This window comes from Rissa tridactyla, chromosome 3 (genome assembly GCF_028500815.1).
Source record: "Rissa tridactyla isolate bRisTri1 chromosome 3, bRisTri1.patW.cur.20221130, whole genome shotgun sequence".
Taxonomy (NCBI): domain Eukaryota; kingdom Metazoa; phylum Chordata; class Aves; order Charadriiformes; family Laridae; genus Rissa; species Rissa tridactyla.
In genome coordinates, this window is record NC_071468.1 from 10387425 (window position 1) to 10407444 (window position 20020).

The 20020-nt window shown below is 52.2% G+C and overlaps 1 protein-coding gene across 1 annotated transcript; it reads right to left on the reverse strand.

Annotated features, from left to right (window-relative positions):
- Nucleotides 1-511: 511 nt before the first annotated feature.
- On the reverse strand, nucleotides 512-17254 carry TTL (tubulin tyrosine ligase). The gene is made up of 7 exons (XM_054195057.1): nucleotides 16893-17254; nucleotides 12722-12800; nucleotides 10741-10973; nucleotides 7530-7665; nucleotides 7163-7432; nucleotides 6017-6160; nucleotides 512-4451 (listed from the first exon to the last, which is right to left on the reverse strand). The coding sequence occupies exons 1-7, from the start codon at nucleotides 17047-17049 to the stop codon at nucleotides 4334-4336; spliced, it is 1137 nt and encodes a 378-aa protein (XP_054051032.1). The 5' UTR covers nucleotides 17050-17254; the 3' UTR covers nucleotides 512-4333.
- Between the last annotated feature and the right edge of the window lie 2766 nt (nucleotides 17255-20020).

The window sequence follows — 20020 nt, forward strand, 5'->3', positions numbered from 1 at the left end:
TGCCCCACAGCCACCCCTTGCCATGACCCCCCTTGCTGCCCCCCACAGCCAGCCCCAGCCACATACCCCTTTCCTGCCCCCCACCCTGTGCCCAACACTTCCCAGCTGTGTCCGTGAGCTATGCTCCCCCCCAGCACTGTGTCCTCAGCCACCTGCACCCACGTCCCCCACGGCCTGCCCCTCCCCAGCCTTATGCACCCCAGGGTCCCTGCAGCAGCAGTGGGGAAGCTTTGACACCCCCCCCATCACTCCCGACCGCCTCCACACCCCTGCACCCCCAAAGAGCCCCCCCACTCCCCACCTCCCGTCGGTGCTGGGACAGCTCTGGGGTGTGAGGCCAGAGCTGCTGTCTCACATTTGTCACCTCGAGGTGATGAAACCTTCACTGTGGGGCTGGGCTGGCTCCTGGGTTCCCCGCACGGCAAGGGGGGCATCGCTCATGATAGGTGCCCACAGGAAGGTTTTCTGGGGGACCTGACGCCCCGGGGGCCCAAGGAAACACCGCAGGCTGTGTGGTTTGCATGTTTTAATGATGGTTTAGGAGAGATGTGGATAGAGTAGTCAGAGATCCACCAGCTCAGGCATCCGCTGGCCCCACACGCACATGCTGACGTGAGAGCAGCTGGGGACGCAAAACGGAGCCCGTGGAGCTGCCAGCTTGGCAGCGCTGTATGTACCCCACCGTCCTCTCAACACCATGGTTTTCTGAGGGCTGCCATAACGGACACTGGCAATGAGACATGATTATGAACCTACGTACGGCACAGCACTGCTCTCCCGGAGAGCTGCACGTGGAGAACAACAAATGCTGGGAGCAGGGACATGCAAGCAGTCCTGAAGGGCGCTGGTCACAGCAGGGCTGGAAAGCCTGGATGAAGCGGCTTTTGAGCCTTTCTTAGACTTCTCCAGCATTATCCGTGGGCTGTGGCCGGCCAGCAGATTTTGGCAGGAGCACAATAGCTGTTACATGGTAATCACGACTAACCTGGTATGAGACAAGCCACAGGGGAGTCACCTGAAACCCAGAGTCCAGCGGGACCAGACCCTGCTGGAAAACACAGCCAGAGCACCTGGGCCTGAAATCCTTCCTGGCTGAAAGGAAGGGATACAACTAAGACTAGAGACATTCTGCAATATGGTAGATGTCTTCTGGAAACCCAGCACCATCCTTTGTGAAAGCTCAGGAATGAGAGCGAGACCTTTTCCGTTGACCTTTTAGCTGAAATAAGCTAGAAAACATTTATTGTTGTGTATTCCTAAAAAAAAAAGAAACAAAAGTCTCACAAGGGCTTGTGAGCACCACTTGCAAGGTGCACCCACGGCTGCAATGCTCAGGCCTCGGCCACACACGCATCCTCTACTCCACCTCGTAGCTAATATTTCAGGCAAGACCTCAGGCATTGTGGTCTCCATCCCTTATCATTTACCTCCTGTGTTTTACCTCGGGGAGCACTTTGAGAGCAGGTAGTAAATACATGCGATACCTGCTTTTTTCCTACAGAGGCTCTTACTTATTTCTGAAAAACTCAGTAAACAAGCCAACGATCAAAGTGTCCCTGAATCGCTACCTCCCCCAAGCCCAGCTGAAAAGGCAAGGGTATGAACAGCCGCATGGCCTGCGGTCATGGCTCAACCATCAAGTTGGAGCCCCACTTTCAGCTGAGCGGCAGAAATGGCCAGCTGCTGACTTGCCACAATGCAATCAGGGGTGAAAAAAGGGAAAGAAAAAGCCTTGGAGTTAGGCAGAGGGTCCCGAGTCACTCGCTCCTCCCGGCGGTGCCACCTGCTCCAGTTGGGCCCGCTGCTTTTGCCTGCATCCAGGCAGCTTTCTGGCCCTTATCCCACTACATCGGCAGGAATCTCACGTTACTCTGCAGTAAGGGAGTGATTCGTTTTTTTAATTTCCCTTTTAAGGGGAAAAAAGGGATGCGTCTAGCACCCCAGAAAATGAACATTTCTCATAATTTCATTACGATGGGGAAAAGTTTCTTTTCTCACGTTGCGCTCTGCTCGTCTGCTCTAGAGCTTGGAAGAGCCCAATGTTTTCCGTCACCCCAGGCACATCCTGGGCCAGGGTGACCGCTATTAGATGTTACCTTTGATGGACAATAAAGTGTATTTTTAAGCTCACATGAGCTAACATCTGAAAATGCCAATGGAGACATGGTGAACTTCGCAAGTTGAGTAACAACCGTTATAGCCTACATTTTACTTTGGAGTGTTCCCACTGTGCTTTACCTGACCAGCAGTGAAATTCTGACACCTATGGGCTATCATAAGGTTAAAAAACCCAACCAGTCGTTCCCCGACACCCAGCTTATCTCCCAGTTTATCACCCAGCACTTCCTGTCTCATGAACCGATGCATTCACGGTCCCTTTTCTGAACATCACGAGGCCCAAATCCAGAGACTGGACCTGGCACTCAGGCTCTTGCTGGGAGCAAGGCCACCCGCCAGCGCTTGCAGTGCAGGGGAACAAAGCTGCATCCCCGCTTTCACACAGCTCCTGCTCCTTGTCACTTCTCAGTGCGCACCAGTGCACCCTGCGTCCGCCACACCCCGTGAAGGTGCAGATCCACGCCGTGCTTCAGGGCGCTGCGGACTTCAGAGGTACCTGCGCGGCTCTTTGGGATGTGCCCTCTCTGCGGTGCTTCCGTGGGGTTTTGCTAAGCACTCTGTTCCCTCCTGGATAGGAGCGGCCCTGTGTGAAATGGTGCCACTTGTGGATTCACAGCGTGCCGCAACGAATGTCCATCCCATGACAGCACAATCAAAAGGCACCACTCCAAGGAGGCCTGGGCACGTCAGTCCTGCCTACAGAAAGACGCCAGGATTGTCTGCTGGCATGAAGACCTCTGAAATCTCTGTCATGAGCAGAGATGAGTACGCCAAAGTGCTAGGATCTTCTGGGGGAGGCAGAAATCTCACTGCCTGGTTCACTTCCTATTACACACAGGCAGCCAGAAGCCTGTAACCTCCACAATCTCCTCCTGTTTGTTTGTTTTGGGTAACAGGAACCAGTTTATTTCGCTGCCACCCATCTCTCCCTCCCAGAGGCAGCAGAACACAGCCCTGAACACCTCCCACAAAGCCCACTGCTGTTACAAGTGCCATTGTGCTCTGCAAAGAGCTCTAGCTGAAATTCAGGGACCTCAAGGAATTTAACCTCCCCTCCCCCAAAAACCACCTGCTTTCCCATCTGTGTGGCAAACCTATATACAGGGATCTCTCTCCTGGTCTACAAAACCTCACCCACTGTCCCCCTAAACTGGGACCAAGCTGTGGACTGTGTTCAGGGCAGAAAATCGCAGTATTTGTCAAATGGAGGAGAATAAAATTGTCTGGATCAAACAGGATAAAAATCATTCAGGCTGAATGGTTTCAGATTCAAGCCTCAAATGCATGAAGATGAACGCTGAGAGAGAAGCCTAAATTCACTGCAGCGTCTCATAAGAAACTGAGGAGATGGGGTTTCTGCTATTTGAAACGCTCTTAGCACAAAAGTGATGCCAGAAATCCTACAGCCTGCCGATGAGCCCCGAGAGGGTCTCTCTACCTCTTTTAAACAAAATCCAACTGCATCAGACTGGGATGGAGGCTGATTCAAATCTCATTAGGAAAAAGGGATAGCTATAAATAAACAAAATTGCCTTCCTTGCTTGGGTTAATTCACCCCCTGCAGTTCAGCACCCTTTCGCCAGCCGTTGCCTGGGTGTTCGGCCAACCAGCTTGGAAAATGACTTAAGGAAAACTGAATTCTCGGTATTCCTGGTTTTCGGCATCCTGCGATGCAAGACAGCTTGCTCCTTCCTATGTAATAAGAGCAGGAACAAAGGAAAGGAGTCACACCTATTTGGAGCTGAGCTAAGGCACTAATGATGCAGTAGGTGAGGAAAGAAGAAACACAGCAGGAGGACAACTTCCCAGCCACGATGTCCCAGAAGATCATCGTACTCTTCGCTCAATTCCCTTAAAAAACCCAATGTTATCACTATAGAAAAGGAGGAGCTAATACAGTATTATAGTATCCTTGTTGGGGTTTCATTTTAAGGTTACTTTGTTGTTCTCCCAGAGAGATTTGTTCAGATATCAAAGTCACACGAGCTGTTTCTGAAGTGGATTTTGGTGAATGCAGGCAGAGTTGTCTGAGCAGCTCTGGCTCACTGCAGCTTTGTGTAGATGCCTGTATTGTTGGTTTTTCCCCATGATTTTCCAGAAAATAAGAAGCCTGTCTCTATCACTTTTTGGCATGATACTGAGATAAGCCACCGAACTTTGCTGACCCGACGGGTGCAGTCTCTCCCTGTGCACAGCAGAGGCATTCCTGTCATCATCACAGCTTGATAAAGATCGATGATGGCTGGCTCGTCTTCTGCCCGGTGTCGTTGAGGGGGAAAACGCTAGAGATGGCTACATCCACAATTCCTTGGCAGAGCTCTGCATACAGCTTCCTAAGAGACAAAGGGAGAGAGAATCAGATGCCCAGGCAGGACAAACCAGCAGGCCCCCGACCCATTTGTAGACAGAGATGCATTTTCCCAGCAGGATCTACAAGAACCTGCTCCCATTACAGGTAGCTGCAGGGTGGCAAACGGGAGGAGGGTGGCATCATTTCCATCTCCCCCACTGCCTACCCCAGCAACCATCTTCTTTTTCAGCGGTGCTCCCATTCCCAATATTGTTCTCTGCCGGACAGGACCATAAACTCCATTGCCTAAGTTTACCGTCAGAACAGGCTCCTGAGCAGGCCCCAGACTTTTTCTGCTGAAGGAAATACACATGTAACCTCCCGTTCAATGCTGGCATCTGCGACATTTTTAGTACCAAAGCTGCCTTTACTGGAATTAACGATATCTTTCATCCTGTGCAGTTAAGGCTACATGACAGTAAGACACTTCTTCAGCTCCTGGGAATGTTCCTGCTTTCAGCAGCCAATTTTTGTCTCTTAAATGGGAACAGTGTGATATGGGTGCTATAAATTAGAATAACACTGAAAAGGAGAGGCCACAAATAGCCAAAACCTACCTCAGACGCTTTTGATGGCTTCCAAGTGCCCATAGAAGCACACAACAAACAGGGCATTGCTGCAACCCAAATCCACCCAGCGACAGCCAAATTCTACCCACACCGCAGGCAACACAAGGAGGTGCAAGGCAGTATTGCAGCACGGTGCACATGGTGAACAGGGCATCCTGGGCGCAGAAAGCTCCCCAAGCCCTAGCTCTGAAAAGGCTGCTGAACAGGCTGTCTGGTATGTTTGACCTGTATTTTTTGCCTAGTGTTAGTGATGATCTAATAGAATTTAATCTACATCTAATTTAATCTACATCTAATCTAATCAAATTCTAGTGTAGTGATGTACAGCCTGTTCTGTTTTGCTGGGCTTGCCCATTTAGCAAAGATTTCTAGTCTCCCGCGGTTGTCTCAATCACACAATACAGCTCCTGCTGCTGGGCTTATGCAGAGATGTTCACAGCCACAGCTGTTTGGCTGTCCCAGCCTCCCTGTGGCTGGTGGAGGCTTTGATCCAATGCCTGCAACATCCGCAGTGTGCTCGGGGGTCCTGCTGCCTGCAAATTCAGTCATTCACTTCCAGCTGCTGCCCTTAACGCTACTCATTTATCACGGGTTCAGGTAAGGACCAGCCACCAGTGGCTGCAAAAGAGAGACTGAGAAACCACCTGATCCCCAAAGCGTTAATTCTGCAACACAACTTCAACGCAATAGTGTCAATAAAAATGATCCAAGTTATATTCAAACCCATTTGTCCAAAACCTGAAGTTAGTGCCCCATCTCACACGGGAAAGAAGCTGAGGGATACCAAACACAAAGACAGGAGCAATGAACTTAAATCAACTGGCACTTAGAGCAGCGTTTGGTCTGGGTTAGCCTGGAAAACTCCCCTGCCATTCACTTTCTTCCACCTTTTTCACTTGGAGCTGGGACACAGCCATGCTCTGGGTGAGGCATGAGAATTGGTGGCATCGCAAGGGTATTCGAGAAACCGATTACTCACTGGGCACACGCTGGGGCCCCATTGACTTCTATCAGCCAGACCTTCAGCTCCTCATCCACCATGAAGTCAAAACCAAACAGCTGGAAGCTCTGGTAGTGAAGATGCTTTGTGCTGATTGCAGGCTCTATACACATAAGGCAGCTTCTGTGAAGGGAAAAACAGAAAGCCAAGATTAAAAGCCCCGTGGGCACACCTGTAGCACTGCAGCTTCTGAGGGCACATGCGCGGCACAGTGAAGTGGAGGTGTCCCCTGTTGCCCTGGGGCTGCCCCAAGTTACAAGCTATATCCAACACACTTCATGGTAACCAGGTCCCTGTAAGTGAGATTGTGTAACCATCAAAACATCTGTGGAGACAGCCCTGAGTGAACTCCCAAAGAGCTGGAGGGCAGCATCCACCCTCACTACTGGATTAGGCAAGTTGAAAAACGTGACGTGCAACTAGCGCCTGGAGCAGAAGGCAGAGCCCCGGAGGTCTGCAGCAGGTCCCCAAGGAACTGCCATTGAGAGCTCACTTGCCTCTGAATCCCTCAAAGATCCTGTCATGTCTTTTTGGTGTAAGTAACAGCAATGGGGCACCTGCAAAGTAAATTCTGCCATGAAGGATCACTTTGTCAAGACCTAGATTCTCTGCAGCACCGGGATCTCGGAGATCTCTCTCCAGGCACTTTCTGTGCCCAGGAGGTAGCTGGCTCTGTGTGGACCAAGCAAAGTGACCTATGCCAATGAGATGTGCTGCTGCTTGCTGGTGGAGGAGGAAGCAGTGAGATCCTGCAGACTTGAGTCCCACTTCATTTCCTCTCTTACACCTTCTATCTTTTTTAACCTCAACCGCTCCTACCTCTGTCTTTCGACCTACCCTCTTCCCCTACCAAGTGATCTCACTCCATCCTTCTCCAGCCACAGCTGGCAAAATGCAGACACATGGACACATAACCCGAAAGAACAGCACCTATGGAGGTCCCCTTTCACTGAGCAATGACATCGGGGTGTTTATGGCTTTATCTTAAATTTACCTCTGGGTTGCAACCCCTGATCCGTGCAATTGAAACCCTTCCCTTGTCGGTCTGTCTGCTTCCCCAGCTGTGTCCATACACATTCCCTGTCGCTGAAGGGTTGTTTCCCTATGCAACAGGCAGATGGCTACCTTATTATGTGTTTGATTTGCAGTAAGATGCTATTCTCAAGCGTTGTGTTCAGGGCATCCATCAGATACTGGTTGAACTCCTCGAAGAACATTTCATTCCCTTCCTCATACCGCCCGTAGTTTTTGGAGTATTCCTTCTGAATGCAGTGATTGGTCAAGTGGCAGGTTTTGTCCTGGAAATTAGCACTGTTATATGGTTCGGAAGAGGTCCGCAGGACACCCTCTCTGTAGAGGTAGATATTATATTGATGATCCACGAGAACCCAGCTCCTGGGGGGGGCAAGAAAACAAACAGTGGTCTCAGTGGCTCAAAAAGAAACAGCATGAAAATGGAGACCGGTATTATTACAAAAGCAGAAAAGGTTACCTGATGTCAAACTTGCGATGCCCTGGCTCTAAAAGCAGAGGCTTCTCCAGGTATTTCTGAATCACGTGCACTTGTCCCTGCTCATCGATGAAGTCCAGGAGCTCTGCAGCCTCTGAAGAAATCAAGATCCCTTCCCCTGGCACAAAGACAAGGACAAAATTAGCCAGAGGATCCTCCTACCTTTGCTGGAGCTCTTTCAGGGCCCAAGTGGACCACAGCTCGTTTGCCCAAAAAGCCACACGACACGCAAGAACCCACGGCCGCAGGGACAGCTGGTGTCCAAGCGATGTCATGTTGTCTCAGGGTCGGGCAGGGAATCCGCAGAGGGATCTCCCTGTTACCGCACCACGAGGCATTTGGCTCCCCTGTAACTGGGGCTAACGCAAATGGGAACCAAGGGTACCCGAGATGGCATGGCCTGCCTGGGGACTGTCTGCAGGGGGCAGCTGCTTGGTTTGGAGGATTTTGTTTCCTTTTCCAGTGTTTTTTCCCAGCTGAGCTTGGTGGGGGTAGAGGGGCAACGCACGTGTTCAGCACTTGTTCAATTTTGTTTTTCAGCAGTTTGGAGAACAGGGGTTTTGGCAGTGTGTTTTCTTTCTTTCTTTCTTTTTTTTAAATGTAGGGAGGGAGGTCTGTGGGGTTTTTATCCTAGACTCAGGCTTTCTCCCCCTGTCTGGCTTCTCTGGCTGCCAGAGGCAGCCACACACACACATTTGTGCAGTGTTGCCCCGCTCACCGAGTTCATTTAAGTTACTATTAAAACCACTGCTGAATTAGGAAAAGAACTGCTTCAAAACGTTCACCCATGTAGTCAGTGTTTTCCCCTGCTGTGGAAGCTCTTCATTAAAGGAGTTAGATGTGCCTTTTAAATACTGCCACATCTTGGCTGAAGCTGTCACTGTTCATTTATTGCAAGAGCCCAGATACAAAACCACTGTTGCAGAGCAATGAAGAGAGAACATATCCCTTCTGGGATTTGATAAAGGGATGGCATGGTGCCACGTGAGGGATAAACCAGATGAGGTAAAATTACCTAACACTTCCCTGGCACTATGTCCAGTCTTCAGGCATGTAGTTAACTTTTTTGATTAAAGCTGATGACATAGTCTTAATTTTGGGGTTTTTTGGAGGAAATACTGAGTGAAAAGGAAAAAACAAAACAAAACAAACCACTCTTCAAGGGGGCATTGGGGAAAGAACACAGGTTTGGAGCACAGGCAGGGTTTGACAGCATCATCCCACGGAAAATGCTCCTAGCTGCGTACTTTCACTGCCCCATGCCTTGCATACCTGAGTCATACCTTCCCTGCCCCACTGACCCCCTACACCGCGTCCTCCACTAAAACAAAGTCCCTTCATCAAAGTATCTTTCTCACCCGTGTTTTACACGGGGTGGGGGGCAAGATTTTTCATCCTTGGATCACAGCAGAGCCAAGCAGAAACCTGCATTGGTACAAGCAAAGGGCTGTGCACTGGGGAAGGAGGGAAACAACACCACTGTGAGCCAGTAAAGCCCCCACAGCGGGAGGATCAGCAGGCACCCGTCCTGCACCGGACAGACGGTGAATCAAGGGGGAGGTTAGCTTAACTGTGCACCTAGTCAGCAACCCAGTGAGGCAGCAAAGCAGATTATGTGGGGCAGCTGTCCCTTCTCTCAAAGAAAACATCAAAACCTCTAGTCACAGTTGAAAAACCCCTCAACTTTTAAGTCAGGACATCCTAAACCTTTCATTTTCCTTTTATTGATGGACAATCAAGCTTCCACTAGACCTGTCCTGAGTGAGGGGCTATGCCTGAGTTAGATCTGCCTCGGAAATTATGTCAACAAGCTTTCTTCTTCATCTGAAGTAATCCCCAGACATTTAAAACTTCCCTCTAGAAGATTAACATGAGGCCCTGCTTTCCACTTTAATTCCCAGCTTGAGTTCTGCAGCACACTGATGAATATGAAAGGTTACTCTGCTCTAACGCAGGAAAGATGGGATCACACTTGAATAAAGTATGTGAGGAGTTTAAACACCCCCTTCCTGCAGCAAACCACAGCAATGGCCTTTTCAATTGCCCAGATTGATTCTTTTCCAGACTGTTACACTACACAGAAATGCATTCCCTCACTGGCGTAACAAAAGGACTCTTCTCCCCTTCCTCCCTGGTGAAAATAAGCATACTCTTCTGATGCTCCTGGGTAACACAGCCAAGAGAGCAGAGCAGTGAAGAACGCCAGTGTGAAGGACAATTTTATCACACAGCCTCCCTGCAGCCACCTCTGGCTTTCACATTCCCTGGTGATTTTTGAAGACTGCATCAAAAGTGAGTAAATATCAGTAATACGTTTGGGTTTGCTCCCTTTGAAAAGACCAGGTTTTTCATCAGGCCGGGCTCTGCACACATGGCGAGGCAAGTTTTCATAAAACCATTCTAATAACGTGCCTGTGATACCGCCGTAACTGACAGACAGCATGTAGTTACCAAAGCATTACATCTGCAGCTGCGTCCAGCTACCTCCTCTAATAGCTCATTATTTCTGTAAAGTGAGCGATGCAATGACCCTGGCACGAGGAAGGACACGCTATCACTTGGGTATCTATTGCCTTACTCAAATTAAAGAGACATACGGACATTGCATTGCTTGTCTTTGCGCTGGTACCTGCCCCTGAGGCTTGGGTGTAATTTCGATGCACTGAGCTCGTGGCTGCTCAGCCAGTCTCTCAGTGCGGCCGTGGGTAGGCCATTGGCACCAGGCATCTGGGTTCGGTTGAAAGACAAGCTGCGGTACTTCTGCCCTGGTGAAACCAGGCTGAGCTGCAGCATGGAGAGCTGGGCTCCTTGCCCTTGAAGGCTGCTGTCCTGCCTGCTGCCCTCCTCCCGGTTATCTCCTGCTCTCCACGTTCCCCTTGCCTGCTGGTCCCTGCTGCCTCCTCCCTGCAGCAAACTTTCCCATATTTTGAGGTGCATGTGTAGGAAAGTGGAGGTCCTTTCGCTGCCATCCATGTCCTAGGTAGCATGTGCATGTTACAATGCTTGTCAGGAGCCCCATGCCACCAAAAAGACAACGGAGAGCCCTATGCTGGCTTGGCTAGCATGGAACTGGTAGGTGAAACCCTTTAGACAGGCTAGATATCAGCTGGGCTCAGCTAAACCCCGGGACTCTACCGATCAAGTAAGATGTAAGGAATAATGAGAAGGTGGCTCGTTTTTCTGGAGAATGAACCTTTGGCACCAGCTGAGGACTTGGCAATCCACACGTTGCCTTCTTTGCCTTCCCGCCGCCTGTTATAAGCTGCCAAGAAGACTTCCCGCTCATCTGTCCTTGTGTTGTTTATGAGATGGCGAATTCCATTCTGTGCTGGAGCCACAGGGGTCTTCAAGTTTGTTGGGTAAATCACATACGACTCAGGGAACCACGTGCAGGACTCCGATAGTTCAGGGCTTGTCTTGATTAGCCTGGGTGAAGAGAGACAGGCTGTTAATCTCCAGAGTGTCCCCACCTGCAGGGACATCATCTAATACGTAAAATTCTTCATTAACTGAGCTCTTTTGCTTGGTGACGAATAGCAGCTGACAGATAGTCTATGCTAATTTACTATATTTTCCTTAGACGCTTGAAATAAGGGTTTTCCTAAAGATATCATGGCAATCCCAACCTGCAGCCGAGCACTGCTCTTTGAACCAGACCTGCACGCTTTCATTAAACGTTTTGTAGATACTACGGATATTGTGAAACGATCAGTAGAGAAGTTTCCACGTAACTAGAGCCTGCGGGGCATTGTCTGCATCAACTCTGCCCAAGGGAACCGAGGAGGTGTGTTTGCTAACATGGAACAGGGCAGGACGGGATGCTGTGATCACAACAGGCAAAAGGGAAGCCAGTGCAGCAATGTTCTCCGTGCTGGTGCTTATCCTTTGATCCCGTCCCCACTGAGATCTGACCAGGTGTCCCAGCTGTGGATGAAGACCACTGGGAACCCACTGAAAGCAAGAGCACAGCCATACATCTCATGAGCCAAGGTGTCTGGGATCCCCCTTGCATCATGCAGCCTCTGATCTCTCTGGCACATCTCTCCTAACAGTAACGTCTAGAAATTCCAGCGAACTCCTGTTAGCAGAGCCCAGGCCTGTTTTCTTTCAGAGTGAAGGGAGCTGCCTACCTCTCTGAATGCTCACTCTGTACTTTGCTTAAGGCCAAAAGCAGAGCTCACGACTTGCTGACTCTCTCCGTGCATTTGTGCCTCTCTGTCGAAATGGCAATCAGTCAGTTACACCCTGGGAGCCCTGAGGAATGCAATTTGTGGTCCTTTGCGTTCGTAAGTAGCTTGATTCATGGTTGACCCCACAGTTAGAAAGTTCAGCCAAGCTTCAGGAGAGAACAAATAGGTGTGCAAGCACTTTCCGCACCGCCTCTAGACCACAGGTTGCAGAGAAATCCAGCTGGGGAGCGACATGAGTGCTTGTTTAAAAAAAATATTCTGCTAGTTTCTGACAAACACCACCACCACTGTAAAGAAAGCAATTGGGAGCAGGTTCCTTGCAGGGGAAGGAGAGACCTCGGATCAGCACGCACCGTCTGCTGGACTGCATCAGCAAGACGCAGCACAGGCACTAACGTGGAACCAAACGCTTGAAGGAGGCCAAGAGCTCTGACGTGAAGATGCCCTAATGGCCGCAGAGTTTGCACAGGGACGAGGGTTATCTGCAATGAAAGCTCATCCCCATTTCCCCAGGAGACCCTAGCACGGCTGGTCATGCAGAAATAACTCCCAGAGCTCTTCCTGGAGATGTCTCCAAGCATTTGTTTGACCAACAAATCTGATTAGCTAAAGGCATATTAGTGTCTCATCTCTGTATGAAACAGAATAAAAGGAGTAGGTTTTAATTAAATGTCTACAAGGAAAAAGAGCAGATATGTTTGAGGTTTTTTTTCCCTTTTGATTTGGCTCTAATCTGATTCAATAGACTCCATGGTTTCGAGCAGACATAATTCAGTGGAAATGGCATTTCCCCTGAAGTTACAAAGAGTTCTTTGTGCACACAGATAGCTCTAGAGACCAGCACGGGAGTCTGAAGACAGCACATGCTAGGACACTTCCAGGGCAGCTGTTCTGTGAAATACCCTCTGAACAGGTTCAAGACTCAACAACGGTTAGAAGAAAAGTTTCTGCCAATCCCATGTAACATTTCAGTGAATTTCTTACTTCACCAGAGACGCTTTGCGGCACAGCTTGTCTGCTCCCCTGTAGTAATTCACCAGCTGCACAAGTCCGGGTTCATGGCCTAAAAAGGGGAAACAAACAGGTCAGACAAACTTCCCAATTAATGATGGAAAAACACCTGTTTGGGGCAAAGGACCTGTGCAGTAGGGAAGAGAAAGGGGGCTATTTCCTTGCCCTGCAGCACAGGAACAGGCTCTAAGCTGATACTGGCCCCTGTGATTTCTTTCTTTTAGTTATGAAAAACCATGCATTTACCCAAGCCTGTTTTGAATCTGACACTTCCATTTTCCAAAGGAAAATAATCATTTCCTAATTCACACTGGGAACTGGCAGCGCCACACAAAAATGTTCTCCGTTTGCCGGCGGCAGTTTGTAAAAGCCAAGATTTCAGTTACTCTTAAATGCAGTAGGAAGATGCCGGGAAGCACACCATGATCCAAAGATCACAGCTTAGGAAAGGGCCTTGTTTCTTTGCCATGCACAGCAGGATTCCCTGTGCGACCTGGTATCACAAAACACTGGGAAACATTAAAAGATTTGGAGTCTCGCTTCCCTCTGGCAGTGTGCAGCAAGCCCCCTTGGACAGCTGGGGAGGGAAGGGACCTCTGGCTGTCTCTGCTCCAACCTCTTGTTTGATCAAAGTACGAGTAGCTCTAAGGATGAAGATCCTACTGCTTCTACAGGTCCTTGTCCCAGTGCTTGACTGTCATCCTGTGTCCCCGGACTACCTTGATGGCCCCTGCTGGAGTCACTGCAGGGTTCCTATGACTTTCTTGTACTGGAGAGTCACAAACTGGTCCCGGTAATGAGCTGTGGCCTCACAAGTGCCAAACAGAGTGCCAAATAGATGGGTACCTCCTTACCAATACTGGACTTCACACCACAGCCTGCCTGCCTTCACCTTCTCACACTTGCCCTCAGCTGGAAGCTCTCTGGGGGCAGCTGTTGCCCAAAGGGTAACACGAATCTGGACAACACCACGCAGCCTCTCCCACACAACCAGTGCAGCCGAACATGAATGTCCAAGGGGCAAGTGACACCTGGGGCAACACATGGGTCACCAGTGACAACAACTGACAGCAGCTGCAAGATCACAGAGAGTGAATATCTATTTCAACCCCAAAGTCATGGCCCTGACCTGGGTCCCTATTTTAATCACAAATCTTTAAATAGAAGATAGCTGAAAACCATCTTCTAGAAGAGATCTGCCACATCAGGTACCTCAATGTGTAGCCAGCACCGCCAGGCACTAATTTACTGAAACAAATTAGCATAAAACACCAAACTTCCTTCTGTTTCCAGTTTATTGATTTTGCTTGGTTCCTGGAGGAATTGAGGTCCACGAGGAGATCGCACCACTCCAGGTGGGCTCTGCCCCACAGTGGTCAGTCCACCTTGACACCAGTGACGGAGGAACGGGGATGGTGAAAGGAGGAGCACCGAAGCGGCTGAAACCTGCTTTGAAACCAGCGCTGTTGGATAACTCTGAGCCACCAGGAGGCACATCCTGGTCGGTTTCCTGAGCATCTCCATGGAGCAGTGGGGCTGTGATGTGGAGTCTGGTAGTCAGCAAGGAGTGACCACCAGGTGGGAAGGGGAAGAGGTCTCGGGCGTGTTGTGAGGTCTGCACCATGCATTTAGCAGGGTTAAAAAGCTGCCAAGGCACTCAATAAACTGGCACTCATCCCGCGGCTGGCAGGGCGTAGTCCAGCATCCTCTGCAGCCTCTTCCTCCTTTCCCTCCCCTTAGCACAAACTGCTTTTCCATTAAATACAGACACTCACAGCTTAAGGGCACAATCCCCCAAGAATGAGGGTATCAGCGAGAGCAACAGAAGTCGCTGCAGCTGGACAGAAGCAGCGGTGCCTGCTGAGAGCCCCCACTTCTACCCCTCTCCCATGTCAAATGATCCACCTTAGCCCCTGAGTAGCGCAAATCCCTATGGTTCCCTGAATTAGTGCCTGCTTCTGCTGAGTAGAGCCTTTAGGAAAGCCAAACCAAGCCAGCTTTGATGCAACAGTTGCTCAGAAGGACAGCTTTAGGAAGATGTACCAGAGAAGATACAGCTTTTTGGAAGATGTACTGAAATAACCATGTTATTTTTGGCCCGAATCTACTGATTTCGGGCAACCAGCTCCTGCTATAGGAGGATGGGTTAAAGAGGCCAGTGCCAAAGCACGGTCCTTCTCCATGGGTCACAAATGTGTCTTGGCTTTGAGAAATGGCTTGAATTTTCAGGCATCCCATGGCAACACGTGCTGAAGGGCTTGCTGAAGCCCTTCTATCACCCCAGGGCTCTTTTCAAGGATAGAAGGGGTTAATAAAACATGGCCAGGAGCCCAAGCCCACTGTGGAAAGGAAGCCAGACGCTCGCAGGCCCTGCCTGCTGGCCACTTTAAAGCACAGGTCTGCTTGCTGTGCCTGGCTACAGCCTGAGTGAGCATCCTTGCTGCTTAAGCCTTTCCCGGTGTTTCCCTGCCTGCTGCAGACACGCTGGCGCTGGGAGGTGACCAGATGGCATCGCCATGTGATGGGGACTTTCCACTCACAAACGCATGTGGAGACAAGGGAAGAGGTGCTGGAGTCGGTGACTTGCAAACCTGAATGAGCAGTCAGCGCTGGGTCTCAACTGCAAGGAAGGAGCTGCAAAAGCTGTCCTGCCCCGGAGCTGCAGGGATGGGGGGCCTCCTCCTGCTCCAACATTTCTGCAGCCAGAAGCAGTGCTGCAAAATCACCCCAGAAAGGAAGAAACCAGGACCAAGGGTGGGGAGGGAGGCCAGGGGGGTCCTGCCAGCTGCCAGATGCAGACGCGGGGGACCACAGGAGGGAAACACGCTGCCCTGCTGGGGTTTGCAGCGTCCTCATCCCAAACCTCCTCCTGACAGGCCTGGTGACAGGAGCCAGCTCGGCAGCTGGCACCCCGCACGGAGACCTGCCAGCCTTGCGGCTCCTGCCGGCTCGCCCCCAGCTGTGGGCAATGACAGTGCATCTTTGCTCTCCCCGACGCGCCCTACAAGGCTGCCAGCGCCTGGCTCGGCTCTCCCCGCTCGCAGGCAAGCGTGTGGCACTCTGGAGGCTGAGGTGGCTGCGCCTGACAGCCCTGCCTGACACGGGACAGACAATGCCCATGGCAGACAGGGGACAAGCATGCACAGGGGAGCTCCCGGGGCCCAGCAGAGTGACAGAGGGGGTCAGACAGCAGGGAAAAAGGGAGAAGAAGGGAGGTGGCCTGGCCCTACGCACACACAGAGCCTCTGGAATAACCCTCACCCTGCTCCGAGCAGGGACTAGAGGTGCTGTCACCCCCACCAAGCCCCTGCGGACGCACAGCCCCACCAGCCTGGCCTCCGGGGCGAGGGTTTGAGCGTGCCTGGCTCAGACCTGTTTCCCCACCTGCCCCAAACTGCAGAAACACCCCCGTAAGCTCAGCACCGCGAAGTCCCTGCCCTGCGCCTGGCAGGGGGATTGCCACGGGCACCACCACGCTCCCCACGAACCCACGCTGGGTGACTGAAGGCCCCTAAAACGGTGAAAACGGCACCAAACGCATTGCTGGGGGACGAGCCAGGCAGGGTGGGAGGCGAGGGCTGCACCCAGGGACCCCGAGGGTCCGCAACATGCGAGGTGGGGGGGGGGGGTCCCCGGGTGCCCTCTGCCGCAGCCCAGCTCCCAAGCTGGGCTGTTTTGGGGGGGTTACCGGTGACACCACCCTCCGGGCAGCTCGGGAGGGGGATCCTTCGAGCCCTGGCTGGGGCAGGACGGGAGGCCCTGGAGGGGGGGCTGGTCCGAGGGGAGGGGGGGGTGGTTTCTGCGGAGAGCCCTGCCGGAGGCCGGGAAGGGGCTGCACGGAGCCCCCCGCTCCCACTCTCCTTTGTCCCGGGCGAGGCGGGCCGGGGCGGCCGCCGGGCCCCCAGCACACGGTCCGCTGCCGGCGGCAGTCCCGGTGACCGGGACCGGGGGACGACACCCCCCACCCCCTAAACGGTGGGGGACCCCGGCGGGGCACGCCCCGTCCGCAGGGACGGCGGGAGACTGCGGGGGACCCCACCCTGCGGCGGGGCGGGAAGGGGCACGACGGCAGCCCGGCTGCCGGGGAGGGGGGCGGCCGGGGGTGGCCGTGGGGAGGAGGGGGAACGGGACAGACGACCCTTACCCAGCCTGCCAAAGGGGAGCCGGTTCCTCTCGCCCAGCATCAGGTTGAAGCGGGGGTTGTCCCTCCGGAGGCGCCGCCACTGCCCGCTGGCCAGCAGCAGCCGGCTCACCTCGGCGTACACGCTGCTGCCCTCGTCCCGCACCACGAAGGTGTACATGGCGCCGGCGGCGGAGGGGAACGAGGAGGAAGGGGGATGAGAGGGGGGGGGGGGACGGACGGGACGCCCCACCCTACCCCCGGCGCCACATCGGGCCCCGCCGCAGCCTAGGCAGGGCCCTGCGCGGCCGCCGCCGCCACCACCGAGCCCGGCTCCGCATGGCCGGGGCCGCCGCCGCCCCCGCCCGAGCCTGCCCGGGGCGGGGGGCTGACCCGGAAGCAGAACCACACCCCCCCTCCCGGAAAAGGCAGTGACGTCACGGAGGCCACCCGGTAACGGGAAGCGGCTTCCCCGCCTCGGACGGTCCGGCCCGGCCCGGCCCCACCGCTCCCTGGTGTGGGTGTCCCGGTCACCCGGCGGTGTCCGCTCGGGGCGCAGCGGGCACTGGTTTTGGTCGGCCTGTGGGTCCCGCAGGGCAGGAGGGAGGGAGCGACGCAGGTCTCGGTGTCGCCGACCGGAGGCACAGGCCTGGTCTGGCCGGGGCCCTGGCGACGGGCCCGTCGCCACAGGAGCTCGGAGGCCCAGGGAGGTGAGGCAGAGTGCGGGGGGCAGGCAGGCGGGCGGCCAGCGGCACCTAGGCAGGCTGGAGGCTCCAGGAGCCCCGTGAGGTTCGGGGAAGGTCAGCAGTGGCAGAGGCTGGAGCTGGAGGGGCCCCGCGGGGAAGGGCTCGGCGGGCACGGCCCCGAGCCCCCACGGCAGCCGCCGCCCGACCGACGGGGGCAGGGCCGGGAGGTGGAGGGAAGGGGCTGTGCCCCCCGGCTGGGAGCTCGTCAGACTCCTCCGAGGTAACGGTGTCCGGTTCAAGAAGGATGTTGATAAACCAGAGCCACGAACCGCCGCCGAAGTGGAGCACTAAGGGATGAAAGGGCCAGGTCGCCTCCCCGGCTCTGCCCCCTCAGGCCTTGGCCCGTGTCCAGGGGTGATGCAGTGCTTCCGCCATGCGACACTGGGACTGGAGAGCCAACAGGCCACCTCCTTTTCTTAACCTATTCGACTCTTCAAACCGTGTTTTCCTTGATATCTTCTAAGTTTTCTTGAAGATGCGTCCTTCTCATGCATTGTCACCTAGTTTGGTTTTTCTCTTTGGGAAGACATCTTATTTGTTTGTAACCATCACTTCTGTCCTCTTAAACAAGTCTGCAGCAGACCAAAGACATCTTCTCTCGCAAATTCAGAACCTGGAAATCACATTTCACCCCCCAAATCGGGTTTATCTTCACAAACCTATCAGTAACGGAAACTGTGAATTCTTGATTTGGGTTGGACTAGGTGATCTTGGGCTAGATGATCTCCAGAGGTCCCTTCCAACCCCTACAATTCTGTGATTGATTTGGTTAATGTCCTCTTTTTTCCTTGTAGACGCTCTATGAGGAATGTCTATGCATGCGCATCTTGGTTGCTACAAATCGTGATGTATTTCCAACAAATACATGGGACGGGGAACTACTGGAGCAAGTCCAGCGTAGGGCATCCAAGATGATTATGAGACTGGAGCACCTCCCTTATGAGGAAAGGCTGAAAGAGCTGGGACTCTTTAGCCTGGAGAAGAGACGGTTGAGGGGGGACCTGATTAATGTTTACAAGTATCTAAAGGGTGGGTTTAAGGAGGACGGAGCCAGGCTCTTTTCAATGGTTCCCAGCGACAGGACAAGGGGCAATGGGCACAAGCTAGAACATAGGAAGTTCCGTTCAAATACACGGAAAAACTTCTTTACAGTGAGGGTGACAGGGCACTGGAACAGGCTGCCCAGGCAGGTGGTGGAGTCCCCTTCTCTGGAGATTTTCAAGACCCGCCTGGATGCAGCCCTGAGGCATGTGCTTTAGGCAATCCTGCTCTAGCAGGGGAGTTGGACTAGATGATCTCTAGAGGTCCCTTCCAACTCTGAAGATTCCGTGATTCCGTGAAATCAAGAACATTTTGCTGAAGGAAACTCAGATGTGTGGTCGATTGGTCGTGACCTGCACACTAATGGTACTGCCTTTTCTTCTTGACAGCACAAGGCGTTACGTGATTCACAGACAAAAAAAAAAATTAATTTTAAAAATGGCTGCTATTTAATTTTCTCCTGCTAAATTGTTTTTAGCCTTCTCCTTCAAAATGTTTTTAATGAAATGCTTTCCCAAAACGTTTTTAATGAAGTGTTTTTCACCCTGAAAGAATTGTGGACAGGGACAACAATTAGTGTTTTAAGCTGGTATAATAAAACACTGATTTTATTAATAGTCTAAGGAAAATACAAGACCCTTAACTGTAGGCCAAATGGATGATAACAACATTCAAATTAAAAAAAAAAGTCAGATTATTTTTCATCAACTTTGACAGAATGCCAAAGTAGAGTTTGTTAAAATGGGAGGTTATTGTATATTCTGTTTGTTACTGGGATGAAACTTGGGATACTGAAATTTCGTCTTTTTGAAGCTAAAACTTACTTCCTGAATATAAAACAGGAACAACTGGAGCTTAAAATGCCTCCCCAAGAAAAAGAAAAGGGTTTTAAAGCAATATTGTCGCAACCCTGCTATGTAGAAGTGAGCTGTGGTAATTTTTGTAGTGCACACCTTGATCTGTGGGGAGAAGCCTGTGGGTACGCTCCTGTGTGGGCAGAGTGGGAACGGGCGCTCTCAACCTCATTGATTTGGGACCCCACCCATTGTCCTTCTGACCAGGCTAAAGAGGTGGGGAAGAAATCGGGACATTAAATCTCGCCTTTCTCCTGCTCTGGAGCGAAATTTTGCCTTCTTTATTGAAAAAGCTTTCCTGGACTGGCACTTGCCAGGTCGTGACAGTGAATTTCACGGCTTGCCTTGCCCCCTCTCCTGGATGGCCTGGAAGAAAGTGCTGCAGCGTTAACCTGCTCAGGCTCCGAGCAGGATGGCCAAAACAAGGGGAGGATGTACTGCTCCCAGATCAGAAACTGATGCCGGCATCACCGCTATAATTTTATTATACTCGCAGGCGTATAGAGAAGAT

Excerpts from the sequence above, each read along its gene's own strand:
- TTL (XM_054195057.1), bottom strand. The coding sequence starts at position 17,049 with ATGTACACCTTCGTGGTGCGGGACGAGGGCAGCAGCGTGTACGCCGAG. Across the intron at positions 12,801-16,892 it reads GCTCCCCTTTGGCAGGCTGG|GCCATGAACCCGGACTTGTG; the intron begins GTAAGGGTCGTC and ends TCCCCTTTTTAG. Across the intron at positions 7,666-10,740 it reads GTCCTCAGCTGGTGCCAAAG|GGGAAGGGATCTTGATTTCT; the intron begins GTTCATTCTCCA and ends TCTTTGTGCCAG.